This window comes from Brachycentrus maculatus, unplaced genomic scaffold (assembly GCF_059751285.1).
Source record: "Brachycentrus maculatus isolate JH-2025_06_01 unplaced genomic scaffold, ASM5975128v1 h1tg000077l, whole genome shotgun sequence".
Taxonomy (NCBI): domain Eukaryota; kingdom Metazoa; phylum Arthropoda; class Insecta; order Trichoptera; family Brachycentridae; genus Brachycentrus; species Brachycentrus maculatus.
The window spans coordinates 690,745-717,528 of record NW_028280831.1 but is presented as its reverse complement, the minus strand read 5'-3'; the positions used below and the strand labels follow the sequence as shown (position 1 = coordinate 717,528).

Genomic DNA, 26,784 nt, shown 5'->3' with positions numbered 1-26,784 from the left:
AGTAATTTGACACTTAAATCATGCATTGGCTGGTTATTCAAATGACTGCACAGAGCAGCGTAACGACAATAAATCGTAACAATTGACTGTACCGACAATATTCCCCGCGCAATTTCGCCCACACTAATCTCATATTTACCGCAGGATACTGCAAAATAATAACAAGCGAAATACACAAATAATGTATTCCTCTCTATTTTACTGCAGTGAGACAATGAACAATTTGCCTTCTTCTCCGTAAAAAGTAAAATTAACCTTGGGCTTAAAGAATTTACAAATCTTCCTACAACAACAAATATGTACTTAATGTAATCTGGCGTATGTCAATAAATGAAAACACAATTTGTCGGTGTGAAACTGAAAGAGAAACGTTTAAAAAAAATTATTTATTTTTTAAATATTCTATGAATTTTTATTTTATATGTTAAATATTAAAATCAAAATTCTAATTTGTATGTTATTTTTAAAAACACAAAAGTAAAATTTATATTATCCACTGACACTTCGTGATGGAATTGCATTTTTAATTTATTATTAGATTAAAACCAATATTTTTAGCTTTTCCACTTTTTTATTTGACCAGCGACCGGGTTTCGTCGTTACCGACATCATCAGACTGATGATGTCGGTAACGACGAAACCCGGTCGCTGGTCAAATAAAAAAGCGGAAAAGCTAAAAATATTGGTTTTAATCTAATAATAAAAAATTTAAAAATACAAAAGTAAAATTTGTAACAATTGTTCGCCTTGTTATGGCATTTTCAAACTACAGTGGTTTGAAAATGCCATAACAAGGCGAAATAATTGTCACTTATTTAGTTTTTATGTGTTTATAATAATAAAAAAAACAATTTATCTGACTCTAAAAATCAGCATTTGATTTTAATAATTAATATATAAATTAAAATAGAGTTTTAGAAATTAAACGCCAAATCTATAAATATATGAATTTTTAGTTTTTTTTAATGAAACGCTTGTATAATACCACTCAATGAGTTTTATTTCATTACACACAACTAGTTTAAAAAACCACAGATGTTTTCATCTATAGATGAAAAGTGAAATATATAGGTGTTTTTTTTTAAATTATTAACAGGCCATTCCATAAAGTTAATGCCGAATTAATAAATAATATAATTTTTAGGTTGTTATCAAAGCAATGTTTTCCCTGTGACCCTCACATTTTGCTAGAGAAATTCATATTATGTACCATCATATATATACACCTTTCAAATTCTATCCAATCACATTTTTGAAAACCCCGCCCATAGCCGGTAACGTGTAGGTTCCTCTCTCGTCTCACCAGACGTATCTAGGCGCACGCCCGCCCAAGGAGTATTGTTCTATGACTGCATTTTGTGTTTTGTTTTGATGCTATTCTGAACCCGGTCACGGCGAGATAGTGACGTTGTAGTTTTGTCGTGGGAGGACCAGATCTAATGACCTCTGAATCTATTATTGCTTCTCTCCTTTCGTACGATACTCGTCATCATTCCTCGGATGCTTTCATTATTTTCAAAGAGTATTTTCTCTTCCGCTTTGACTATACTATACATCATAATAATGATATGTACCGTACATGACCAGGATCGATCTTCTTGTTATATTTCGCATGTTCTATAAAACCATGTTCTTAACTTGGTTAATTTGTCAATTTTTTTATTGACATCTCAACATAGATGAAGAAGAATATGGAAGTCTAAGCGTTTAAAGGGATTACGACCGCCATAGCCTGGTTTAAGTGATCACTTTACACACGTGTAACATTCACCAATTCTATCCATGATTGACAACCACACTATTCAAATTCTTGGAACTTCTAAATATATTGATGTAACTCGAAACACAGTCCTTGCATTCAATAGACTTAACTACAGACATCTATGATGGGATAAGGCAAGCTTCTTATTATAAAATGCCCAGAGTTCCATATTCTTCTTCATCTATCTTCATATTTCTTTGCAATTTTGCTTCTTTGTGATGATCACTGTTTAAAAAAATAAACAATGCTAACTTATATCACAGTTGAGGTATTAAAATTCAGTACAAAATCACATCTTTAAAAAATAATTTTATACTAAATTTTGAACCTTGCTTTGTGATGCCGTTAAATACGTCTAAAATTTTCAAGTGCCTTTTAAAACTACTTTGATATCGCCGGTACCATCGTACTGAAATACACGTTTTTTGTTCGTAACTTTATCCACAGGTATGCGAATTGCTTTTAACCTCGAGTTTACGTGAAACTCGCATTTTTCGCATTTCTACCTGATAACAGTGAAGCAACCGAATCATTACGTCAGTTTCGTGTAGAGTATTTTCCTTTTTCACCAAGTTTCGTGCAATGTTTACGAAATGTGTTATTACATACTTCGTTAAGTAAATAGAGATGTTTGCATAATATTAAGTAAGTAAATAAAACACAATCGATACATCATGTTTTTTACATAATTTTCAATACAGAATTATATTTTATTTTATTTACAAATGTAATGAAATAATAGTAAATAAAATAACCAGTCAAATTATAAGCTACATAATAAAATTAAATCATGTTTTCAGACGGTTTTCAGTATGAATCCGGGGTTCGAATCTTGCATACAAATAAAAAAGAATCTGCTTAATAAAAGCTTTTCTTAATCCAAAATAGATGGCTGTTGTAAACGACCATCCAATATGTAACGAGATTGATCGATATATCTAGGAAATCATTGTCATTGAGTTCACAAGCGTCATGAGATTGATAATACATGGTATGAGGTCCAAAAAATTGAGTTGTGTGGTTATGTCATGAGTAGAATTGGTGAATGTTGCAAGTGTGTAAAGTGATCTCTTAATCAGCCTATGACAGGTCATGAGCCCTGTAAATACCCAGGCTTCCATATTCCTCTTCTTTATCTATGTTATGTTTAAAAAGAGAGTTTTATATTTATAACGTACTTGTTTTTGGTACTTTTTAAGTATTGGATGTTTTTCCCTTCTTTTTCCTGGCCACATCCCAGCTTATTGCCCTTGTAAACTGCTGGGGTCAGTTCTCCTCGTCCTCAGTTAATATGTCCTTCTGTCCTGGATAACGTCACCTAGGCCATACCTTCGAACCATGCTTTCTTTCTGCTTCACCCATGAATTCCTTGGTCTTCCTCTAGATAACCTTCGCGGAAGTATTGGACTTTTTCCGTCCCATATTAATTAATATTATCGCTTTGGAATTGTCGATAATCATGTTTTAGCCGTCACAATCAATCCGATATCGCCCATCGAAAGTTATCTTTGAATTATCTGCGTAGCACTCGAGAAAGTTTTCCATTGTGACGTATTATACAGATTGACGGAGTCAATTGTGACGTATTATACAGATTGTCGCTCGGTTACCTGGTGCTCATTCTTAGATATTACATTCAAATATCTCTGAAACGCGTTATTATGCGAAACAATGGCAGGTCGGATCGCGTTTTGGTTACTCGGCATTCAATTATTACCTTTGGCCAACCATGGAACCGTACTAACACTAGCAGTATGGTATGCTGTACACGAAAGTTTGCGCTTGTTTTAACGCATCACCTGTGATTACTATTGTATTGCACGACTAAGGAAACGACCGCTCGGGACTTGAGAATATAGCTCGGGGGATATTATTTATTATCCATAAGTAGCTAATTAAATATAATTATTACGTATCTGCAGCTCGCGTAGTATCCTGACTGTACTAAATTATTCATAAGTAAACAAACGTGTGTATACCATAAATATCGCGTTTAATAAATACCATAAATATCGAGTTTAATAAATTTATTTATTAAACTTCGTGTACATAATAAATGTACATTGGTAGGCTTATTGCTATAAAACAATATCTTCAAACCAACCGAAAAATATATTTTGGCCTATTGGCCAAGGTTTATAAATAAGGAAATTGGAAAATCATATTATAAACAGTTGCTGTATAAAAGTAAATTGAAATGAAATTGAAACAATGAAGAAAAACACAGTAGGATTATGTGGATAGTTGAGGGGAGTGTCAGATAAATGGCGGATTTATTAAAAAACATCGTTGCTAGTTTAATATATCAATCGTCTACGACAAAAATAGATCCTAATTCAGCACTCGTAAATGTATGCTCACATCAGGATACGCAAAATAGTTTTTCGATAAAACTACGAAAACGCATGTCCATTTCCATATCTAAGGGCGTATGGGATGGCCACACGAGCGTTAAACACCTAATACATAAATTCCACATGTCCTAATACAATTTACAAAGATAACATTCTGAAAATACAGTAAAACTTCATTTAAATGGTCTAATTATAAAAATATTATTTTCCATCATATTTTTTTGATAAAATATTTCACAACATTTTTAATGTGTCCTAATACTTGTTCACAAATTGAACTTAAGAGGTGTCAAAAAAAAAATAAAAATATTTTCTATCCTTTCGTAATCCGTAATACTACGTTATATCATTCTAGGTCCATCAAAAGTCGTATAAAATATACATGTTTTTGCTGTTGGTGCATTGTGCATGCGTACATTTCCATAAATTCTACAAGTAACACTGCCAACTTCTTAACGAGCCCCCAGCACGTTCATAACTTTAGAACTCATTATAAGTTTCCTCCTAGTAAACAATAAAGCACCGCGCCACGCGTAGGCTGCAGAATATCCTTACCTTAAGTCTTTCCTCGATAACTTAAATAAGGTTTAAATTAATTTTATCCCAAGGTACGTATAACTAGACGCTGTATGTAACTCAAACATGAAACTTAACGGTTTGCAAAAGTTTGTTCGGGGATTGTCTTGATTTTGATTGAAAATGTTTGTGTTTCTTTGTGATTATATTTTTAATTTAATACATGCTGCCATAAGCTTTGTAATTGTATGTAATTTCTAGTATGTAACAGTCGTTTATTTGACGAATTGTATTAAAAAATCTGATGTTATTGATAGTGATGATTTTTATTAGTGTATTCTTTATTGTTAGTGTACCGTAGAACGGGGCTACTTGAACTTGATGTGTTACCAGTACAAAAAAAATTAAATCTGTATTTGGTCTACAATAATGAACGTATAAGTGTCACCTGTCAGGGAAACAATGAATCATGTCGATACGTTCATTATTGCAGACCAAATACAGATCTAAATATATTTTTTTGTACTGGGCTCAAGTAACACATCATAGTTCAAGTAGGCCCGTTCTACGGTACATATTTTTGTAGGGTATAACATAACATTGGTTCTAGGTTTGACCACAATTTGACCACCTAAAAGTAATAAATAATATTTTATCAAATATGTGTATATACATCATTAAAACATAAATAATCTTTAAAAAATCGTGTTAGGGTATCATATCGAAAACACGCACGTTGTGTGTTTTTAAACTCTCGGTATACAAGCGATGCATCGGTGTAAATACTGTGTTCACGTCACCTCTGGTCGCTTGACGTATATGTCTGCGATGCAACGCCTTGAAATACCATATCCATTTTTGAAAACACAAACATAAATTTATTACATGAGGTGTCTCTGGAGGTTAATTAGCCCTTAAGCCTTAGAACTACGTGCATACTATTTCAAACTCATAACCATAATTCATACTCAGTCTAAATACCAAGCACGTATGTGCGATATAGGATATACGTAAGTGCTACATGTAGTATAAGCTGTATGCGCATGTATGTGACCCTACGCATACATATGCAAGTGTCGTGTGAACTAGCGGCTTGCTGTTGCCTAGATAAAAGGCCGGCTTATCATAAACCGGCACGGGCCAAATGCACACTTTCATACATAATGTACAATCGCTCGGTGAAATGTTTGCATTATAGTAAGGTTAAATCGTGATAAATATTCCCACCGTGGAAGGCTAATGGCTACCACATTCTGTATCGACTGTACTATTACCTCTTTTAGTGTTAAAAATGTAGTCATATTGCATTATCTTGATAGATGCCTTATAATTATTTGAATAATGGTAGTTTCAGTTATTTATATGTTGACTTCTATCAAGGACGTACAGAAAATTATACATTTGTACGTAAAGCAATGTTGTTTTTATTTCGACGTTTTGTTTCTGAAAAACGATAAAATATCAAAATCAAAAAACAATGAAACTCTACAATTGTATATTTTTTATAGCTTTCATTTTATTATTCAAAGACGTTTCACCATTTACGTTCATTAATGAATCGTCCATAATAAAGCAATAACTAATTTAACAGGGGTTGACTGAGTATTAAAACTGTTGTCATAGTATTGTGAATTTTCTTACTAAGTACATTATTTAAATTTTATTAGCCCGCATAAGTACGATTTTTGTATTTCTTGTTTATATGTTACAAAGATAATATGTGGGTGTGATAAATTATGTTTTATAATAAGTAAAATGTTTTATTTTTCATTGGGCTGATTTATCTTTGTTGAAAATTCCAATTTGTATATGTATGCAGCCCTGCTAGTAAAAATACAGTAATTACACTTATATAAAAAAATAATTAACATTGAAAAGTTATTAGCGTGAAAAGTTCCTTTGAAAAGTAAAAATGTACAGTAAATAGACATATAAAAAAAACATAAGGTAAGAAGCATGTTTAAAGGAAAAAATGAGAAAATATAACTAATCTCTAACACAAATATCTTTCCAAGTATTTTTTCCGATCATTCATTTTAGATCCTTGACTGGGTTCTATTTTATGTAAATCAGGCAACGGTTAATTGGGGTACAGGCAATATATTGTACGGACCTTACTCTGAACTTAGTTGAGTTTATCGGCCCCACATGTATTTGATTATTGATACGGAATAAAAACATTACAACTTTGATCTTGGCTAAACTCACATTTTACATAGTAGGGGCGTATTCAATGCGGTATCAATTTAATTCATTGCGTTGATTTATGCCGTGTCTACGCATTAGAAAGCACCTTTATTTAAATATTATGTTTTCTGTGTTCAACAATAAACACTACGCTGTAACCAGTTGTTCCCTCCTATTTTCCACTTATATTTTATGAATTCAAATGACACGGCATTGAAATTGATTTGCGATAATACTCGTAAGAATTACACGAAGGAACTGAACAGGTTGCCTCATGAATATGTTCGCACATTCTCCAGACTGCATGCTGCTCAGTTCAGTGCCTGGAACTTCCAATTGTGGCTCGGCAATACCAAATCTGGAGACAGTATAGTTCTCTTGTCTCTAGGTGACCTCTCAGATGATAAAATACCTACAGACTCTCTCCACACGGAATGCAGTCGTAATGCAGTGAACACCTACTTATTTACGCCATATTTTCAATGTGTGTTACATTTTATTAGATCAAATTCGAAATCTAAAAAAATAGAACCAGAGAACATCGCCGCCGACTGAACTAGTAATTATATTTCAGAATTTGCGAATCACATAATATAAATTAACTACTCATTTGACTCACATACATTTAAATTATTACACTTACTTACAAACAAAGGTCAAGTCATGAACATTTTAGAAAATTTTGAAATACATTAAAATTGAAATTTTGATAACACGTCGATTAATAATATGCTTTTTCAAAATACGTCACTATTATGTTTCTTTTTACAAAATGTCCCGTTCCGTAATCCTCCCCCCTCTATTTATTACCCTACCAACCTCTTTAAATACTTAAATATTTTTTTGCTCGATAGTTTTACATTTCGATGAAAACTTCTGCTGTTTTCGAAACTAATCGCGTGTAATTAAATAAAACTCATTAAGTGTATTACACAAGTGTTTATTTTTTAATAAAATAAAATTCCCGCAAACGCTGATGCGACAGTCAGGAGAGCGATGAAATTAGTTTTAAATCGCATAAGATCAATTGTGTTAAGTAACTAATTATTTAAGCTTTTGTGTGTCAACTTGTTCTTCTACATTTCGCATTTAAACATTCTCGCAATATGTATTGACAGTTGAAAACACAATAAAACGGGAACGCACGACTCCACTAAGCTGAATTGACAGTTTTGTCTCGAATTGCAAAATACGGCGCTACGTGTTGCGTTTTACGTTTTTTTTTTTCGTATAGGCATTTCAAGTTTGTATATTATGTAATATTCAATATTTTATCTTAAAACTGTTGTACCTACTGTATATAATTATTGTGCTTTGTAAAAAAACACTACTCATGCATAATGCACTCTCCAATAACTGATTTTTGATTTAAAAAAAAATATTATTTACTTACTCATTTCCATTGTTTACGAACTGCAATTGTACCGTATGCATCGTAAGTATCGTTGCAAAAAGGTTGTGCATTCCTGAAGAATTACCTGATCGATGTTACACTGCCATGAGTAAATTAATTTTAAATTGACTTGCTCCCAACCAGCGCATCAAATTTGGCGATCGTGTCTTTGCTGTTGCGCATATAATGCCATTTTACCAGCAGTCAGAAACTGAGAGTAAGAAACATTCTAAGCAAACATTCTGTAAACATTCTTCAAACCCTTATCCGCAACCAATTGTGCATAGGGCACTGCATCATAGAAACGCAGTGTTATCTTGATCATTAACACATGAAGGAAGGGTGATCAACCCTCTGCTACCAGGTACCAGTCCAAGGTAATATTGAATAAATAAGAGTGAAAAAATCACTTATATTTATTTTACCCCCCCCCCTGGGAATCGAACCCTGCACCTCCAGCACGGTATTATATTGATAATAATAATTGTAATATTATTGTCCGCCTCCGTAGTGTAATGGTCAGCACGCTCGGCTACCGTTCTGGAGGTCCCGGGTTCGATTCCCAAGGGGAGTAAAAATAAATATAAGTAATTTTTTCACTGTAATATTTATTCAATATTACCATGGACTGGTACCTGAAGCGGAGGGCTGATCACCTTTCCTTCATGTGTAAAACGATCATGATAACACTGCGTTTATAAGACACAGTGCCCTATGCACCATTGGGGTGCGGATAAGGGTTTTATTATTATTAATATTATTATTGATTAGTGTATTAAATCACAATTATTATTAGAGGGTTTTTAATAGCTTATTTACAGGCGAAAGTTTGCCTGCGTCCGAACGAAGACCCCATTATGCCACTTGAATGAATGAATATTCCTTCACGTTTCGGTTTCATAATGTGATTCGTACCGTCATTAGACAGATGGCACAGTTATTAGTCATTTCCAAATATACTCCCAGCTCCCACTACTAAAGGGAGTTCCACGCGTGATAATGTATCAGATCCCCATTCACTTAAATTCAATTAGGCCGTCTCTCTTTCAATCGTTCTACGAGTATTTACAACGTTGCCTTTTGGGTTAATATTTATTGGATCGATTGTGCCAACTTTTGATTGTTTCCAGATTTTATAAAAAAAAAATATTATTAAATGACCTTTACTGGTTTTTCCCCCAACCTTGATAATTTACATTTTTTTAATTACAATATTAGTGATATGTTATCGAAAAAAAACGTTTTGGTTTTAAAATAAATGTCAGGTCAGATTAAATTAATGCTTTGTAAACGGATGATTCGGGACGCTTTTTATCTGATAAATAAATATAGCGTCGATACGTCTAAGATTTTTTTTTTATTAAAAAAAAATAGTAATGCATTTTTCTTATCATGTTGTATGATAGTTTATTCTTATTATTATTATTCAAAATATATGCACTTTTTTGTATACTAGCTGCACCTGGCTACGCATTGCTGAAGCTAAGTCGTATTAAATGGAAAAGAAATGAAAAGAAAGCGCACATTTCATGTTTTTTTACAATAATGAAGCAATGAGAATATTTAATATCTGTGAAACAACAATGCAATCGAAAACATTGAAAATGCTATATCACGGCAGCTGTCAAGAAGCATGTTGTCACCATGAGCAATTTTTTTTATTGTGTATGTTGTTGTTACGTTTAACAGGTGGCGGTGCCATTATGGTCACAAAAGTTATTAAAAAAAACATAACTTTATCTGTTTTAGATAGACGTTTTGTCGTATAAAAACACGTTTGTATTTTTATACTACGTTGCGTCAAAATTTCAAAGCGATCGGTATACAGCTTAAATTTTTTATTTAAGTAAATAGATTATAAGGATTTTTCTTCATCCGGACGATGTTATTTCCCAATTGTTCCCGATAATGAAATTTCTTATTTCCTCGTATGTGTACCATACACCATTATTATTTTTTCAAGAAGTTTATTTCCAAAATAATTAACCCAGTAATTGATTTATTAATCGTCGGCTTAACCCGTAAAATTTCTACTTCAAAAAAACTACATATCGGCTTACAATAGAATTTATTAAATATTCAAGCCTGATCATCAAACGGAATTTATTGTTTTCTTGCTTACACATACAACATTAATTCAATTCAATCAATTCAAACCCTTATCCGCACCCCAATGGTGCATAGGGCACTGCACTATATAAAGACAGTGTTATCTTGATCGTTAACACACAAAGGAAAGGTGATCAGCCCTCCGCTTTAGGTACCAGTCCAGGGTAATATTGAATAAACATAAGAGTGAAAAAATCACTTATATTTATTTGACCCCCCCTGGGAATCGAACCCGGGACCTCCAGAACGGTAGCCGAGCGTGCTGACCATTACACTATGGAGGCGGACAAAACATTAAAAACAACATTAAAAAAAAGTATTTTTACAAATGATAAATTACGCTTGATGGTTAAATTGTAATATTATCTTTTCTTCCTTTAAAGAAATTCCTAGTGGAGTTAGACACTTTGCGGGTTAAGCCGACGATATGGCGCTTGGTACGCCTGGTTATTAATTATAATTTTAGTTTCTAATGTCTATGATTAGCAGTGATGTAAGCAATGCGTTAATTATCCGTGAGAAACATTTTGCTTGTTAGTCAAAAAAATATCACGGAATTTGTTTGGGATCTATGAATATTTTTAAAAAAAGTGCCGTAAATACATTTTAAATCAGTATTTATCATTTTTATTATTTTGAAAATATATATATTTACCGACAAATATACTCTCTTTAATTGGTTCGGCAGTTAACTAACTAACTAACTATCACCCCGCTTCCCCGAAGTGGTTGGCAGAGATAATAAATAGAACGCCACACCACTCTGTCTTTGCAAACATTCTTCGCCTCTTTCACGTTCATGCATCTCCTCATGCATACCCGCCGATTATTACGACTCCTAACCTGACCACTTTCAAGTATTTGGCATACCTGATCGTGCCATGTTTTTCTCGTTCTTTCTCTGCTCCTTTTTCCAATTACATTCGCCTCATTAATTTGTTTTACCGTTCTTTCCCCATTCATTCGTTCTACATGTCCAAACCATCTCAACACACCTTTCTTAATTTTGTCGATAATGCTTATCTCAGCTTTGCATTCCTTCCTTCAGCAGTTACTTTGTGGTAATATGTATCTATCCATTTTTAATTTAAGTTTTACTCGGGGAATACCATAATTTCTTTGAATCTATTGTGTTACGTGTTGCGAGTGGTACTCACCAAGTAAAACTTAAATTAAAATATAAATTTAAACGTCATATTTAAATCGTAATATTATTAGTTCTTCCAGTATGAATTACCTTTTTTCTGTTTTTAATTAACTGTTTTTTTTTCTTTTTTCCAGGTAAGGATACCTAAAACAAGAGATTTTTGGATACTAGAGAAGAAAAATTTTTTGGAATGGGTAACATTTTAATATTTTTGTTTTAAACAACATTTTAGTATTTTTTTTACTCATTACCGCGTTCATTATAAAGAGTTGATTCGAACAGCTGAAAATGCCTACGTACGCGTAGCGACAATATTTCAGTTTATTCAAATTCTCACACTTTTCATCCTGAAATTTCTTAAGATATGCACACGTACCCGCGCAACAATTCCCTTTCATTTACTTATCACATTGTATTTTACGTTTGTTATTTTTCTCGACTTTTCAATACACCGCCGCGGATTTGTTACCGCGAGTCTGGTAGCGTCGGGATGTGTTATTCTGAGAAACTTAACACTCGAGAATTATAACTAACAACGCGTCAGATTTGTTATTTTACTAGACTCAAATGAATATCCCGTGAATCGGAATAAGGCTGTATGTGTCAGTATGTTTCCACTGCATCCGTGCGCGGCGCTAGTGTCGCCGTCTGTGACGTCGAGTTCCTCCCTCGCTCAGTGCACCTCCGACTGCGCGGGAGTCGAGAACGTCGTGTAGGTCCGTCACGCTACTTTTCGCGTATCTCACGTGGCCTCTAACGTTACGTGTTGTGTGTACTACGACTGTGAGTCAGTGCGGTGTCTAGCCCCGTTGACTAATCGATTCAGCTGTTCTCAGTGTTCTGTGATGTGCATTCTATGCTCGTGTGCAACCCGTTCGGTTTGGAAATTCTGGCGCACCGGAGGAAACAACTGTCAATACATGATTTAAAAAAGGTAAACTTTTAACGATGTTGCGTGCAAAACGTTGTAAGCCTGTCGATACGAAATAATCGTTAACCATCCTCCCATATCACAATAAATAAGTAAAAAAATCAGAAAATCCTTTTACCCCATATAAAAACCATTATTTTCCAGTAATATTACAAAACATTAAGCAACTATTATCCAACCAAACTCTAGCTTAATTTATGAATTAAATATTAAAATGAACCATCCCATACCACAATAAATAAGTTAAAAAGCAGAAAATCCTTTTAAAAACCATTATATAAAAACCATTCTTTTCCTGTAATATTACAAAACATTGAGCAACTATTTTCCAACCAAACGATAGCTTATAAAATTATGTATATTAAAATCGATAATTTGTAAATTAAATATTAAAATCAAACACTGATTTTAACAGTACTAAATTTTTTTATTATTAAAAACATAAAAAATGACAATTGTTTCGCCTTCGCTTTTTCAAACTTATGTGAAGATTAAATAGACCGAAGGTCCTTATATAGCTATACAATTATATATTCTCAAGTAATAGTCGCAACATGTGCAGTAATAATTTTAAAGGGAAAACAATAGTTGAGTGTAAGGCTACCTTAATTGAATATAAAATATATTCATCAAATCTTTTTCGTGTTAATAAATATATGAAACTTCCCAGTCTGTCGTCTTATCTGCTCCTTGCAGAGAGATCCCGTTTTCATAGCTCATGTATAAACATTACTCCTCGTGTTCAGCGTACAATATCAAATTTTCAGCATTTAATGGGTATAAAAACATAAAACTGTCGTACTACATTGATTACCCGTTTTTCTAAAAACACGAGGATATTCATTTAAAAATATTTTGGGTAAAAAATATCAATTTTGAATGCATTGAATGCTGGCTATTTTTAAGGGCCGAAAATGAATATAATCACCTACTTTACCGATTACCTACTAATCTATTGGCCTTACCCTTAACTATTGGTTTCTCCCAAATGTTATACCTGATAAGACTTATTATTACTTAAGTACCTAGAATTGTATAGCTAAAGGACCCTCAGTCCTTTAGTCTTCACATGAGTTTAAAAATGCCATAACAAGGCCAAACAATAGTCACAAAATTTATTTTTATGATTTTAATATAAAACATTTAGTTGACTTTAAAATCAGTGTTTTATTTCAATATATAAATATACTAGACATTTATTGGTATTCGTATTAAAAAACATGTGCTTGATTTGTATTTATAATTTTTATTTAATAGAGTGCCTATTTATTTGATTATGTTTATGATTTTTCATCTTTTCTTTCTTCCTTTTGCTATTCTTGCTTTTATAATATTACAATCGTAATAATGACTCTTTTCTGCCCTTTAAAATGGGTCGGCCATGTTTAATGCCAATATTTATATTTACTGTTTTAAGATTTTAATGATGCAAAAATCCAAATTACCATTTTTGCAATAGCTATACTGTATTTACAAATTATATTTTCTTTCTAATTGTAATAGATTTACATTATCCACTGACACTTCGTGATGGAATTGCATTTTTAATATATTATTAGATTAAAACCAATATTTTTATATTCTCAATATTATTAATATTTAAATATTTAAATATTATCAATATTTTTAGCTTTTCCACTTTATTTAAATAAAGTGGAAAAGCTAAAAATATTGGTTTTAATCTAATAATATATTTCTCATTGTATTTATGATTGAAGTAGAAAATTCATTCCCACAAAAATTATTTAAAACAATGCCAACACCAATATCGACTAATTGTCAAATCTTATTCGATATGACATTTAGCAATCGATGAGATATTATAATAGCTAATCACCCATCTCCATTAAATTTATCAATGGCGCTCATAACTGGTTTTGTGTTATTATTATTTTTATATACAGGTTGGCACAAAATTAATCACCCTATCGGAAAATATTATAATTTTGGCAAATGACGTCGTATGTCAATCATATTTCACATTTGTGAACTATACAGTTGTAGTATACAGATTCAGGGTGGCGCATAATGAATCATCTATTTCTTTTTTTAACTTTTACTAATTAAAAAAAGAAGAGTTTGAGTGATGGAATTCTTTATTTGGACATAAACAATTTTTGTGAAGTGAAAAAGATGATATTCGTCAAGTGGCTGCCGCCAGTGTTGATACATATTTGTACCTGTTTTATCAATCTATTTATATACTGCAGCTGTCTAGTTCACAAATGTCAAATATGATTGACGTACGACGCCATTCGCAAAAATCATAACATCTTCCGATAGGTTAATTAATTTTGTGACACCCTGTATAAGATACTGATAATGTGATTGTAATTATTTGTTTGCTATGAGATATTTTAAATATAATACGAACGAACATGTGAAAATGATGTATTATTTTTTATATACCGTGTATTACTGGCGTTTAATCATGTTTAGATCGCGTTCAAACAATTTCCATTTTCTTATTTATGCTATGATTTACCAACAATTATAATTTAATCTGCACTTCAAGTGATAGTTTCTCTTTTTGCTGTACGCTAATCACCGAGATTGTTGTGATTTGGCTCTGATAACTTGGTCTAGAATCTAGAAAGTTTTACACAAATTTTACCTCACCGTGTTTTTCTAGTATTTAACAATCCGGTATACGTCCTGCAATGTGTTAATTTTTACATTAAACTCAGGGCACTGTAAAAAAGTTGATTTTCCTCAAATTTGCATTATTAAACTATGTATATTTATTTACAAAATTTTGATTACATCTAAATACTTAGGAGCCTTTTTTTACGTAATTTTTTTGACATCTCAACATAAGTGAAGAAGAATATGGAAGTCTGGACATTTACGGGGCTTACGACCGTCACAGGCTGGTTTAAACCAAATTTAATTAAATTTGTTTAAACGACGTTTGAAACACGTGAATGAAATATTTTAACTGGTTTGAAAATTTGTCTTTTAGATGTAGATGAAATCAGAAAAGTTAATATTAGAAAACATTTTTAAAAAATTTATACCTTTTGTTTTTTTTTAGAATAGTTTTTAATAAATTTCTGAATCAACCCAAAAGCTCCTTTTCGTTTACTCACCTTTCCTCGGAATTGTAAATCTTTTGTTATCGGGAATTTCTCTGGAGTTTTGCCAAGACTTGTAGCATAAGAAATCCCTAACTCGCTTTCCGTTTACTCATAAAATATTTATCTGAGTAATGTCATATGTACCTATTATCTACATATTTACGATTCACATAACATGATAAGAAATTGGTTTATATATATACACTTTCAGTAGTGTTGTTTACAAGAAGTAATTGAAATATTCATATTATCTCTGTTTACATTTATTGATTACAATATTGATAGATTATAAATAGAATTGACCGAATTTATATATAGTGGTTCTTCTCCTTTACATTCATCCTCTCCCACTCTTCGTAATTCTGACCCTTGTTCAGCCAATGCTTTTGAGGATTCATATTTCTGCAACATCATTTATTTCGGCAGCCTTCGTTCTTGAGGGTAGAAATTAATGTCATGGGTTTTGGAATTATTATGTATGTATCATTTTACACTAAAAAGTGGAGACCATGCATTTTCAACACTCCCCCTATTGAACATCCAATTTATTAAGAATCATTTATAGTGTAACATACATTAGAAAAATTTGTGATTTTTTAAACTAATTGGGTGGCGTCAAATTATTATTTTCCACTGCTTTCATTTTTTTTTAAATAATAAAAAAAACAACTCGGAAAACTATTTAAATTTTTCATATTATATCTATAACGTGCATGGTGTTATTTTCATCATATTATCTAATAATTTTTCATTCTAAATAACACTCAAAATCCATTATAAAACTTTCGCTACAAACACTTAACAGCGTCTATAGATTCAATTTCTCAAGCTGAGTGCCTATAAATTCACACAATACTACGCTCACGTACCTATTTATTTTCACTAGATTTTCCTCTCCAATAATATACAATTGTAACTATCAATTTATTTTTAATTCAATATTTCGTGGTTTATCATTGTGAGGCTGATAATAGTAATATAAAATGCCAAACTTCCTGTTTTCATGCTATTTACCTGGAGTTTTATAATCATACACGGCACAAAAATGATACTTAGAGTTTATGTTTGGACATCCTTAGTTAACGTAACAATGAAATTTGTATGACTAAGCAGATTGTTATACACTTGTTTAAATCCCTTTTAGTGCATTAATAAACAATAATATTTCATCTTTTTCTTATTTTTTATGTACATTTCTCAATTATTTTCAATTACACTACAAGGAGAATTTTTATTATTTTTTTCAGAAGATTTCCGTTTTCAAACATACATTTGTTATTACTTTTTATGTTAAATCTAAAGAATAGCCTCTCAAGCCATTAGTACGTCATTATTTCGTCACAAAGGTGTGAATAATTTAAAGATTAATGGGATTAATAAATATAAAAAAACTGGTTTCTCACAATCATTAACTAATCACAGATTTATTCAATTCTCAATGATTATTTTCACTTGAGGAACGAATTTCTGTTTAAACTCTGTCTCTTCCTGAAGTTGCCGTGGTAAATACATTTTTTTCATCATAGAAAACATTTATTGTTATTTTAATACTATGTCGTAGGTACTTACACATTTTTTTTAGTATTAAAACCAAAGATTTTTTTATAACGTTATAAAATTATATAAATATTATCATATTTTGTTTATATCAGTGGAATAACCAAAATATAAAACCCATAATATTGATATTTTTCTGAGTAATAATAATACTTGTATTTTTGTATGTTTAAAAAAATTGTCATATATTATGATTTAATTACAATTAATATACCTTTTATGTTTTAATATACCTACTGTACATTTGTTTACATTGGATATGTACGAGTATATGTACTTGAAAATTATAAAAATAATCATTTCTTTAGTTTAGTTGTTTTCGTGTAAAATCATTTATCTCGCGTATTTATAAAATGTTATCTTTTGTTTATGTTGTATTATGAAAATGGGAAGTTATTTATATTTTATTTTATTTATTTATTTAATATAATACGTTGTTTATTGGTATACGGTATGTACTGTATGGTATTGGTATAATTTTTTGGTATACGGTAGGTACTGTTTTGTGAAGGTATTCGTCGTTCAGGAAATTTTTATTACTCTTTTGAAATTTCCGCAAGCTAAATTTAACAAGGAGCACTTTGGCTTACTAAAATACTCTATAGAGAGTGGAATTCCATGGTCAAAAGCATTGCGTCAGTATATTAAGTAATTGGCATTGGTCATAGCGAGTTTTATACGTAAATACTTATCTATCAAATATATTATAATATGAGTACAATAGCTGTAATGTTCCTACTCAGAAAAATATACCACGGAGATTCTTGTTCCATTACATTGCCTGTGTTATTTACTGCTTATTTTCGCTAATTATCACATGAGTTATTGTGATGTCTCGTTGTTTTGTTGGGATCGTGTTTATCGTCATCTAATTTATCCGTTGCATTAATAATACCGCCATTTAGATAAGGATAATTGTAGCGAAGGTAAATATTACTTTACGATAATTGTTTGGAATTCTAGAGGAAAGTGATAGCACTATTAGCATAGATAGAATAATACGTGGTGCACATTTATTTTATTTAAATATAAATGCATACTTACCTATCGTGGTTTAATTAGGTTTTCGGTGAAAATTTAACATAATTTAAAATGTAAATATTTTATATTCGTTAGAAACGTGAAGATTTGTTTGTAAGATAGTTACATATGAAAGAAAACCTCACATTACGCTCTTCCAGATAGTAAAAGTTTCTATCCTGAACTTGGATATGAGCCAAGTTTTCCCAAAACATTTAACGATTTTCTGTTGAAAGTAAGTTGTTTTTTCGGTTTTACTCTAATATTTTCGTAGTAATTTCACTATTCTACAATTAAGAAAATGAATTCACTTGAGTGGTATTGTTATGTAAATATAAAATGTGTGTTTTTTTTATGTGTACTGACTGTTTCATACAATATATACGCTATAGTGAAATAGGCAGTGCACTCGATCATCGTACTGATTACGAAATGATTTACTTAATATTGCTTACAAAGCACGCACCGATCCTGCATTCCTTCCCATTAATAATGCTTTCCGTGTTCACATGAGTAATTCCTTTGCCAAAATCTACCGTGCATTGTTATACTCATAACTTACTGTTAGCAACGCCTAATTGTATTTATCGGATGATTGAAGGCGGCGATCATTTCTGTGCCGTTATTGCTTATGGCTCGTGGATAATCTATACATCTATAGGGCGGTGACCGGTCATCTTATGAAAGAGAATAAAAATTATCTTCTGCGGCCTTTTTACTTCCCACTCAGTTTTTTTTTCAGTCTTGTATCTATTATATCAGGCAATTGTTCGCTGTCATAAACTTTTTGGATTACGTTTTGATTGCCTTTAACAAGTATCGTATCCTACGCTTCGACTCCCTTTTTTTAAATGTAATTCGTTCAATGCTTACATCATAATTCACAAAAACTATCATCTATGATTTTGATTAAACAATTATTCGGGAATGCGATAAAAATAGTAATGGCTTCTTGCCACTTACCACCGATATTCGACTCTCTGTAACTTGTTCCCTAGAATTAACCGCAGATCTGTAGCTTGAGATCTGAGATCCATGTTCCCTGACCATACTACAGTACTCACATGTTCTTCCAGGGACAGTTGCAACGTGATATCCATGAAATAGAAATACGTCATGTGTAGGTACATGTCAGCAGCCCTATGTATCTACAGGATTTTGTGGTAAAATTCTTACTTTTTACCTTTTCATTATGTTTAGTCGATTTTTACAATATCATAATTAGAAAATAATATACAGAAAGGAATATAAGGCTGAACTAGGGATACTTCAAAATATTAAGAAGAGTTCTTTAAGGTGATATGAACATGTGGAGCGAATGGATAGCGAGAGAATGACTAAGAAAGTAAATGTAACGAGGACGGGCGAAAAAGGCTTGGCACGATCAGATCAATCAGAACCTAAAATCTAGCGATGTAAAAAGTCTGTGTAATCGGAGGGCGTATACGACTAGATGTATGGATGTGAAGTTAGTGAGGAGTGTATGTCAAGACAGTGTGGCGGTTCATCCTCTCTGCCTACCCCTGCGGAGAAACAGTGTGATGGTAGTAGCAGTAGTAGATATTATTATTTTTATATTAATCTCAAATAAATTCATTCGCTGACGTCAGTGATTCCTCTGAACGTCCTTGATTTCGCTTCTTCTGCGATAGCATGTTATTAAATTTACGTTCCAGTATTAAATCGCGAGTAACTACGTCAGTTCTAACGACAATCAGCATAAGAGAATTCACATCACCTCGAATGCTGGCGCGCCTTCTTGTCCATGTAGCATGAAGCAAGTATTAGATCATTTTATACCAAAGGTCTAAAAATTGTGCTATTAGTATTGTTATATATTTTTTGTTTTTAATTTGACCAGATTCTCTCATCGCTTGATATCATTAAAGTATCGTTAATCTCAGGTATCATGAATTACATTTTCCCTGTATTACATTTTTTTATTTATTTAAATTATTAAATTATGGGAAGTTATTTTTCGTTAAATTATTGGATTACTCTACAGTAGAACCTCGATTTAACGAACTTCAGATATAACACAAAAATCAGATCAAATGTAAATAAAAAATCCTATCAATTTTGTACACGCTTAAATCGAACAGCAAAATCACTTTACGACGAGTGTCAATAAATAGAATTTTGTTTGTGTTTTATACTGTCAATTTGTATCTAAATACAGTGTTTATATATTTTTTTGACATCTCAACATAGATGAAGAAAAATATGGAAGTCTGGGCATTTACGGAGATCATGACCGTCATAGGCTGCTCGAAGTAAAATAAAAAGAAAAATAACTCCTATAATTGGAGACAATCCAGATTTGTGAACAAGTATCTGGACACGCTCAAAATGTTGAAAACTGACTCCATTTGTTTTTCTCACATACTAACAATTTTCAATAACAGTTTTGATGATGTTATGAGGGCAAGTACTATTTCTCAAATATGTTATTAAAATATCATTAAACGTGATATGGGGCTTACGAATAAGCGCTTACATCACAATTAGTTATTTCGGTGTTCATATTTTAATATAACGGACTTTCTTCTTTAACGGACACCCTATCCCCCCAATTGGTCCGTTATATCGATCTTTTACTGTACTGATATTTCTTAGTACTTTGAATGAGTCAACCTTATTTCGATAACGATTTGCGGTTGCTTATCTCCTACTAAGTGAAATTTGTCGGATGTTCCGGGTAGGTTGTCTCGTGAAGTCATGACGCCACAGGCGATCGGTCCCAAAAAACCCGGCGAGTTGAGGCCATTCATCTCCGCCAACGGCCTCGAACTCGTGGATCGTTTTTCCTCGTCCTTGTTTTCCGAGTGACTCGCTCTTTGTTCTGCTGCAATTTTGTGCACTCTTATGTGAATTGAAAATTTTCGATCCCTTCAATTTTACATTCATTGTTTAACATACGATTAATATTTCATAACTAAAATGTAACTTTGTTTTAAAATCACTATAAATATTTTACAATCACTTAATTATAATGTCTACCGGTTTCGAAGCTAACCTCTTCTTTATCAAGACTGATTAATACATTAATCAGTCTTGTCTTGATAAAGAAGCAGTTAGCTTCGAATCAGTCTCGATAAAGAAGCGGTTAGCTTCGAAACCGGTAGACATAATTAAGTTATAAAATATTCATAGTGATTTTAAAACAAAGTTGCATTTTAATTATAAAATGGAAAATCACAAAGTTAGTGCTTCAAATATAAATTATATGATTAATATTTTGTTATCATTTTATTATTCGTCTACAAGAAGCGTTCACTCGATATTTTTTATGAACTAGGCTCCTCAGACGCCAATAACGTTGACTCTCATTACTAATTTATTATTTTTATTTCTTCTTCATCCCTTATCCGCACCCGACGGTGCATTAAGCACTGCATCATATAAACGCGGGTTATCTTGATCGTTAACACATGAAATAAAGGTGATCAACCCTCCGCTTCAGGTACCAGTCCAGGGTAGTTTTGAATAAATATTGGAGTGAAAAAATCATTTATATTTATTTAACCCCACCGAGAAATCGAACTCGATTCCAGTAAGGTAGCCGAGCATGCTGAGCATTACACTTTGATTACAATATGATAACATATTTCATATTACCATAACAATAAAAATATATTTACCTTGTGTATATAATTAGCCAGTTTTATGTTTGTTTCATTGTAAAAAATATATATTACATACGTACAATAATAATGAGTGTCAAAGTCCTATGTCGATGTATTTATAAAAATTCGATAGCGCATACCGATGTTCAGTCTCAAATTCATCCGTTTAAAATATTAAATACGCATTGAAAGGTTACGCCGAATTTTCACTAGTTTCTTAGATATTATTTTAATAAAATTATCCAAATAGTCACGTGTTTTTGCATTTTGCCCTAACACTATTGTAAATTACTAGATCCTCATTTATTAAGATGCATTCATTCCACCGGAGACCACCAAAGATGTCACATACATACACCCGATTTTTCTTAAGAATTGGATATTTTAGTTTTTTAGAATATATAGAGAAAATATTTTTTATGCGGAGGTTAGAGGTCAAAATAAAATATGGAACAAAGGCAAAATAAAGGAATGGGTAAATGATCAAGAGTTAATTCTATGAAAATCTTAAAATTCTTATTAGTTTATATTTTTAATTTTTTTCTCTTTTGTGTTTATATTAGGTTAAAATGGATAAAAACAATAAAAATGTCAATAAATGTAACTGTCGAAACTGGTAGGTTAAAGTGCACTAATAATAAAAAAGTGGTTAAAACAAAGTTGTTTAATTTTATAAAGTTTATAAAATGTGCCACTAAGGTAGCTTGGTGGATCACGGCAAAATATGTTTTAAATATGCTTAAAAATTTTCTGAAAATAAATGTTTACAATATGAGTAAATAAAAAATATATCTCTAACTTCTTACCTTTCAATAACTTTCAAAACTGTTCAATTATTTCGAAGAAAAACTTATTTTTTCAATGCAGAAACGGTGTTTTAAGAAAAAAATCAATTACGTATAATGTTACCTGGATTTAGAGAAAATAAAGTTGCGACTTAACGAATGCTGGGCCTTAAATGCGCGTTAAACGTCATATCTCCTTGATTTGAATTCTACATAACATCAGGTGATGTTTGCTAGACATTGAACAGCCGAGTCTGGGGTAACTCCAGACGATGGCATTGACACGGTAAAGAAATGGTTTTAACATTAGTCATCTCCTATTAGCGACCGTATTGAGAATTGAGATGCGTATCGTGCGTGTGTAAAGATATCGTTTCTGGCTTGTTCATACTCTTGTTCTCTACTCAATATTCTATTAATGGACGAGCGCCGCTCGTTAGACCTCTGACTGAAACTGGCTTTGCGGGTTCAATTATTCGAGACTGTAACAACAACAAAACGAGTTTTTTCGTTTGTTTGTTAACCAGTAAATAATATTGCGTTTTCGAGATATTTGAGCTATACATACTAATTTTTAAGTCATTGTAACAAATTAAAAATATGAGTACCCACCTATTATTGTTGTTTCTTGTTTCTGTTTATTGAAATATTCTCGATTAAACTCCATTTTTAATTGATACATTATTATGTAACTAACTAACTAACTAACCATCACGCCGCTTCCCCGCAGGGGTAGGCAGAGAGAATAGAGCGCCACACCACTCTGTCCTTGAAAACATTCTTCGCCTCTTCCACGTTCATGCATCTCCTCATACATACCCGCCGATTGTTACGACTCCTAACCTGACCACTTTCAAGTATTTGGCATACCCGATCGTGCCATGTTTTTCTCGGTCTTCCTCTGCTTCTTTTTCCAATAACATTCGCCTCATAAATTTGTTTTACCGTTCTTTCCTCACTCATTCGTTCTACATGTCCAAACCATCTCAAAACACCTTTCCTAATTTAATCGATAATGCTTATCTCAGCTTTGCATTCCTTCCGTATTTCACTATTCGCACATCTATCATACATCGTTTAGTTGCACATTCTTCTGAGAGATCGCATTTCGACTGCATTCAGTCTACTTTCATCCTTCTTTTGCCAACTCCATGTTTCACTTCCATACATTAGAGTTGGAACCAGGACTCCGTTGCGCACTCTGTTATTATATTGTTACGACTAGTTTCGGAAGCTACATATGCTTCTTTCTACTAATTTGAATATAAACTGGAAAATGGAAGCATTTCTAGCTTCCGAAACTAGTCGTTTAAATGCATGTAATACTCAAGTGGTAAAAAACACGCGTTTTATTTATAATTTGATAGATTATAATATCGAGCTCATCGTGAGAGAATATTGTATGTGTTAATTTCAAGGAGAATCGTTTTAAAACATTGTGTAAAACAAATTGAGACAAAATATGTTTATCATTTTATAATATATCTATTTTTTATAACATAGTACCAAAGTCTTCGAAAACACTAGACATCCGCATATACAAGTACTCATTATTGCGTACAAATATTCATAATATAAAAAAAAATCTCTTCAAAGTGTCGGGAAGAGCTCAACATACTCGTCAAAAGTTTTTTGTTTAAATCCGTCTTTAATGACGTTTCACTGCCATATTCTCAGTCGTTTCATACCTGCACTCCGCGCACGCTTATTGGAGTAGTGAAAACAGGTGATGAACACAGGTTCGTATCCACTGTGTTCTGTCGCGCGGAACCTTCAGTGGTACAGAACCATTTATCCTATCCAAATAAGTTTTTTTTTCTGATGTTGTTAACACACTTTGGACGAGAAAGGTATTTCTACCCGTTCAGTCAATTGATGCTTAAGGACGGGAAGGGTATTTTGCCTCCTGCACCGGCCTCATTTCAAAGTCAAAAAAGAAGGAATTATTCAATGTTTTTATATCAATATTATATACCAATCTCTTTGTTAAGGGCTTACATATATTGTCACCACACTTTTTTTATTAATTTTTTAGAATTTTTTCAATACCCTAGAATACTTTTTCCTTGCACACCTATGTTTTCAGATTTTCAGAAAATCTCAAAACCTCATATTTTTTTGTATGTTCGGATAATTTTCTAGGTCGTTAGGACATTACTGTTTATGATGGTGATGTGTCTTAACGAACGTTTTGGTACGAATGGCATCCATAAATGAAATATTTTTGTTTTATAATTTTTACGAGAATTGACAGTTAAAACGTTTGATATTTTCTAAATCTTGTGCTTTTGGGACGATTGTCAATGTTTTCGTGAATGTCGCTGATTTATGCGACTAGTTAATAGCTTTACAAATGGAATAATTTCACCATAATATAAGTCTTTTATCCCTGATATTGTGTAGGTATGTGTGCGTAATACGTATGGCGCCTTACTCACTCACGGCTAACCCCGCGAAATATGCCTTTCAATTAGCCTTTTGTTTGTTCAGAGTTAGCCAAGCGGCGCAGTTACTATTGTCGATTGCATTTACTCCGGTGCACTATTGCTTATCCGACTACAAAATTATTTTTATGATCTTTCTATTACGTGGGATTTTCCCACTCAAAACCGCGAATATTCTCGGGCAGAATACTGTACGTATTGTACTATTATATTTATCATCCAATTAATTGCGTTCATTGCATTTATTTGTAAAAATAGATTTAGCAATCGAAGAATTTTTCTTTAATCAAAGAAAAATTAATTAACGTTCCAACAAGGCAATGGTTGATTTTTTAATTAGAAGAAAATATCTGTTGTTATATATTTAACTTTATGATGTTTCCATACACTTAGTAGACTCAATTTTGCAATGCAATCAAGCTGGAAACTAATTTCACTTTTAATTATAAATTTGTAATTAATTACATATATATATTCCTGCCATAAAATCATTAATTGACATTTTATGAATTAATTCCATTCAACTTTCTCATAATATTATCCACTTCACCATCCATATCTAATATTACCTGTTTCTATTCAATTGATATTCTTTCTAGATCAATTGATTCTCGCATATTATTAACATGACCGATCGAAGATTTGATTCAATCCGTGTCTACTGTATTTTTCATGGATTTTACTAAAAAAAAATATATTTATGTGTTGTATTCTCCCTCGTGATTGAATTAATTTATATGTTGTACCTACTCATTGTTTAACACCGTTTACTGTACCTTGCTATTAATGTAACGATATTCTTAATACGTTTTAACGGTTCCGGTATATTTAAAATAGTTATTATCTTTATTAAACCGGTAATTAAACATCATGCTTGGTATTAATAGTAGCATGGTATATTTGTAATCTATATTATTTTCCGCAGATATTATATATGTATCGTGTTTTCGTTTATTTTTTATACAATGAATTAGAGGCCCATGTTCTAAACTGATCGAGATTAAAATAGCTAAACGGCTACTTTTATTGCTTAAGTAATATGCCAGTATTTTTATATTGTAACGAGAGCGTACGTGATGTGTTTGAAAATGAAGCAGCACAAAAAACGCCATTTTAAGTATGGTTACAAATTGTTATAAAACATAACATTGTTATAAAATATGATACATAATACGAAGCCAAATAAAGTATTTTTCGCGTTCCAAAAAATCACCATTTACTTCAATTTTGCACTCAGACCTACACAAATCCTTCTCAAAAATCATAACTTCTTCATTTTTACATCTAATTAATTTTTGTATTTAATTAACACTTACGTATAGTTGAGCATGAAGCAAAAAAAATTAAAGTAGACTCAATTCAGTGGAAATCACTCGGACGCATGTATGGCAAAACTTTATTTATTGTGCGGCAAATGTTATTTATCGATCTTATCTGCCTATCCCTGCGAGAAGCCGTTGTGATGGTTAGTTATCAAAAAGGTTTTCTGCGATGCCTTAATTTTTTTATTATGTGTTAAACGGCCGCTCTTTCTCATTCGAATTAATTTTGCTTACCTATTGGCGTATGTTTGATCAGCCGTGGAAATAAATTAAACATTCACATTTGATTTATTGACCTGAGAATATCGTTTTTTTAGCTGTTGACCAGCAAGTGGTACCCACAGTACTTACATATTACTCACAAATACCGGATAGTGGAAATACCTTCTTACAATTTCAGTATCAACTGTTCATTCGAATCGCAGTAATCATTCGAGTATCCTTTGTTTGGGGGAATTATTTATAAGTGAACATGTTTATAAAATTAATAGATTTTCCTTGACTGATGCCTGAAAAGTTAAATTTGAGGCTGTGTATTTATCGATCAAAACAAT

At 32.0% G+C, this 26,784-nt stretch overlaps 1 protein-coding gene across 3 annotated transcripts in view; it reads left to right on the top strand.

Annotated features, from left to right (window-relative positions):
• jvl (javelin-like) overlaps positions 1-26,784 on the top strand; it is a 180,049-nt gene that overhangs the window by 86,785 nt on the left and 66,480 nt on the right. For 2 of the 3 annotated variants that reach the window (XR_015837311.1, XM_088257277.1), the window contains exon 1: positions 12,137-12,402. The exons of the other annotated variant lie outside the window; for it this stretch is intronic. Coding sequence is in view for 1 of the 2 variants with exons in the window: in XM_088257277.1 (XP_088113403.1) it covers positions 12,325-12,402 (78 nt within the window). In the remaining variant the exon portion in view is untranslated. Of the gene's footprint in view, positions 1-12,136; positions 12,403-26,784 lie in introns of those variants that run through there. 3 annotated transcript variants of the gene reach the window in all.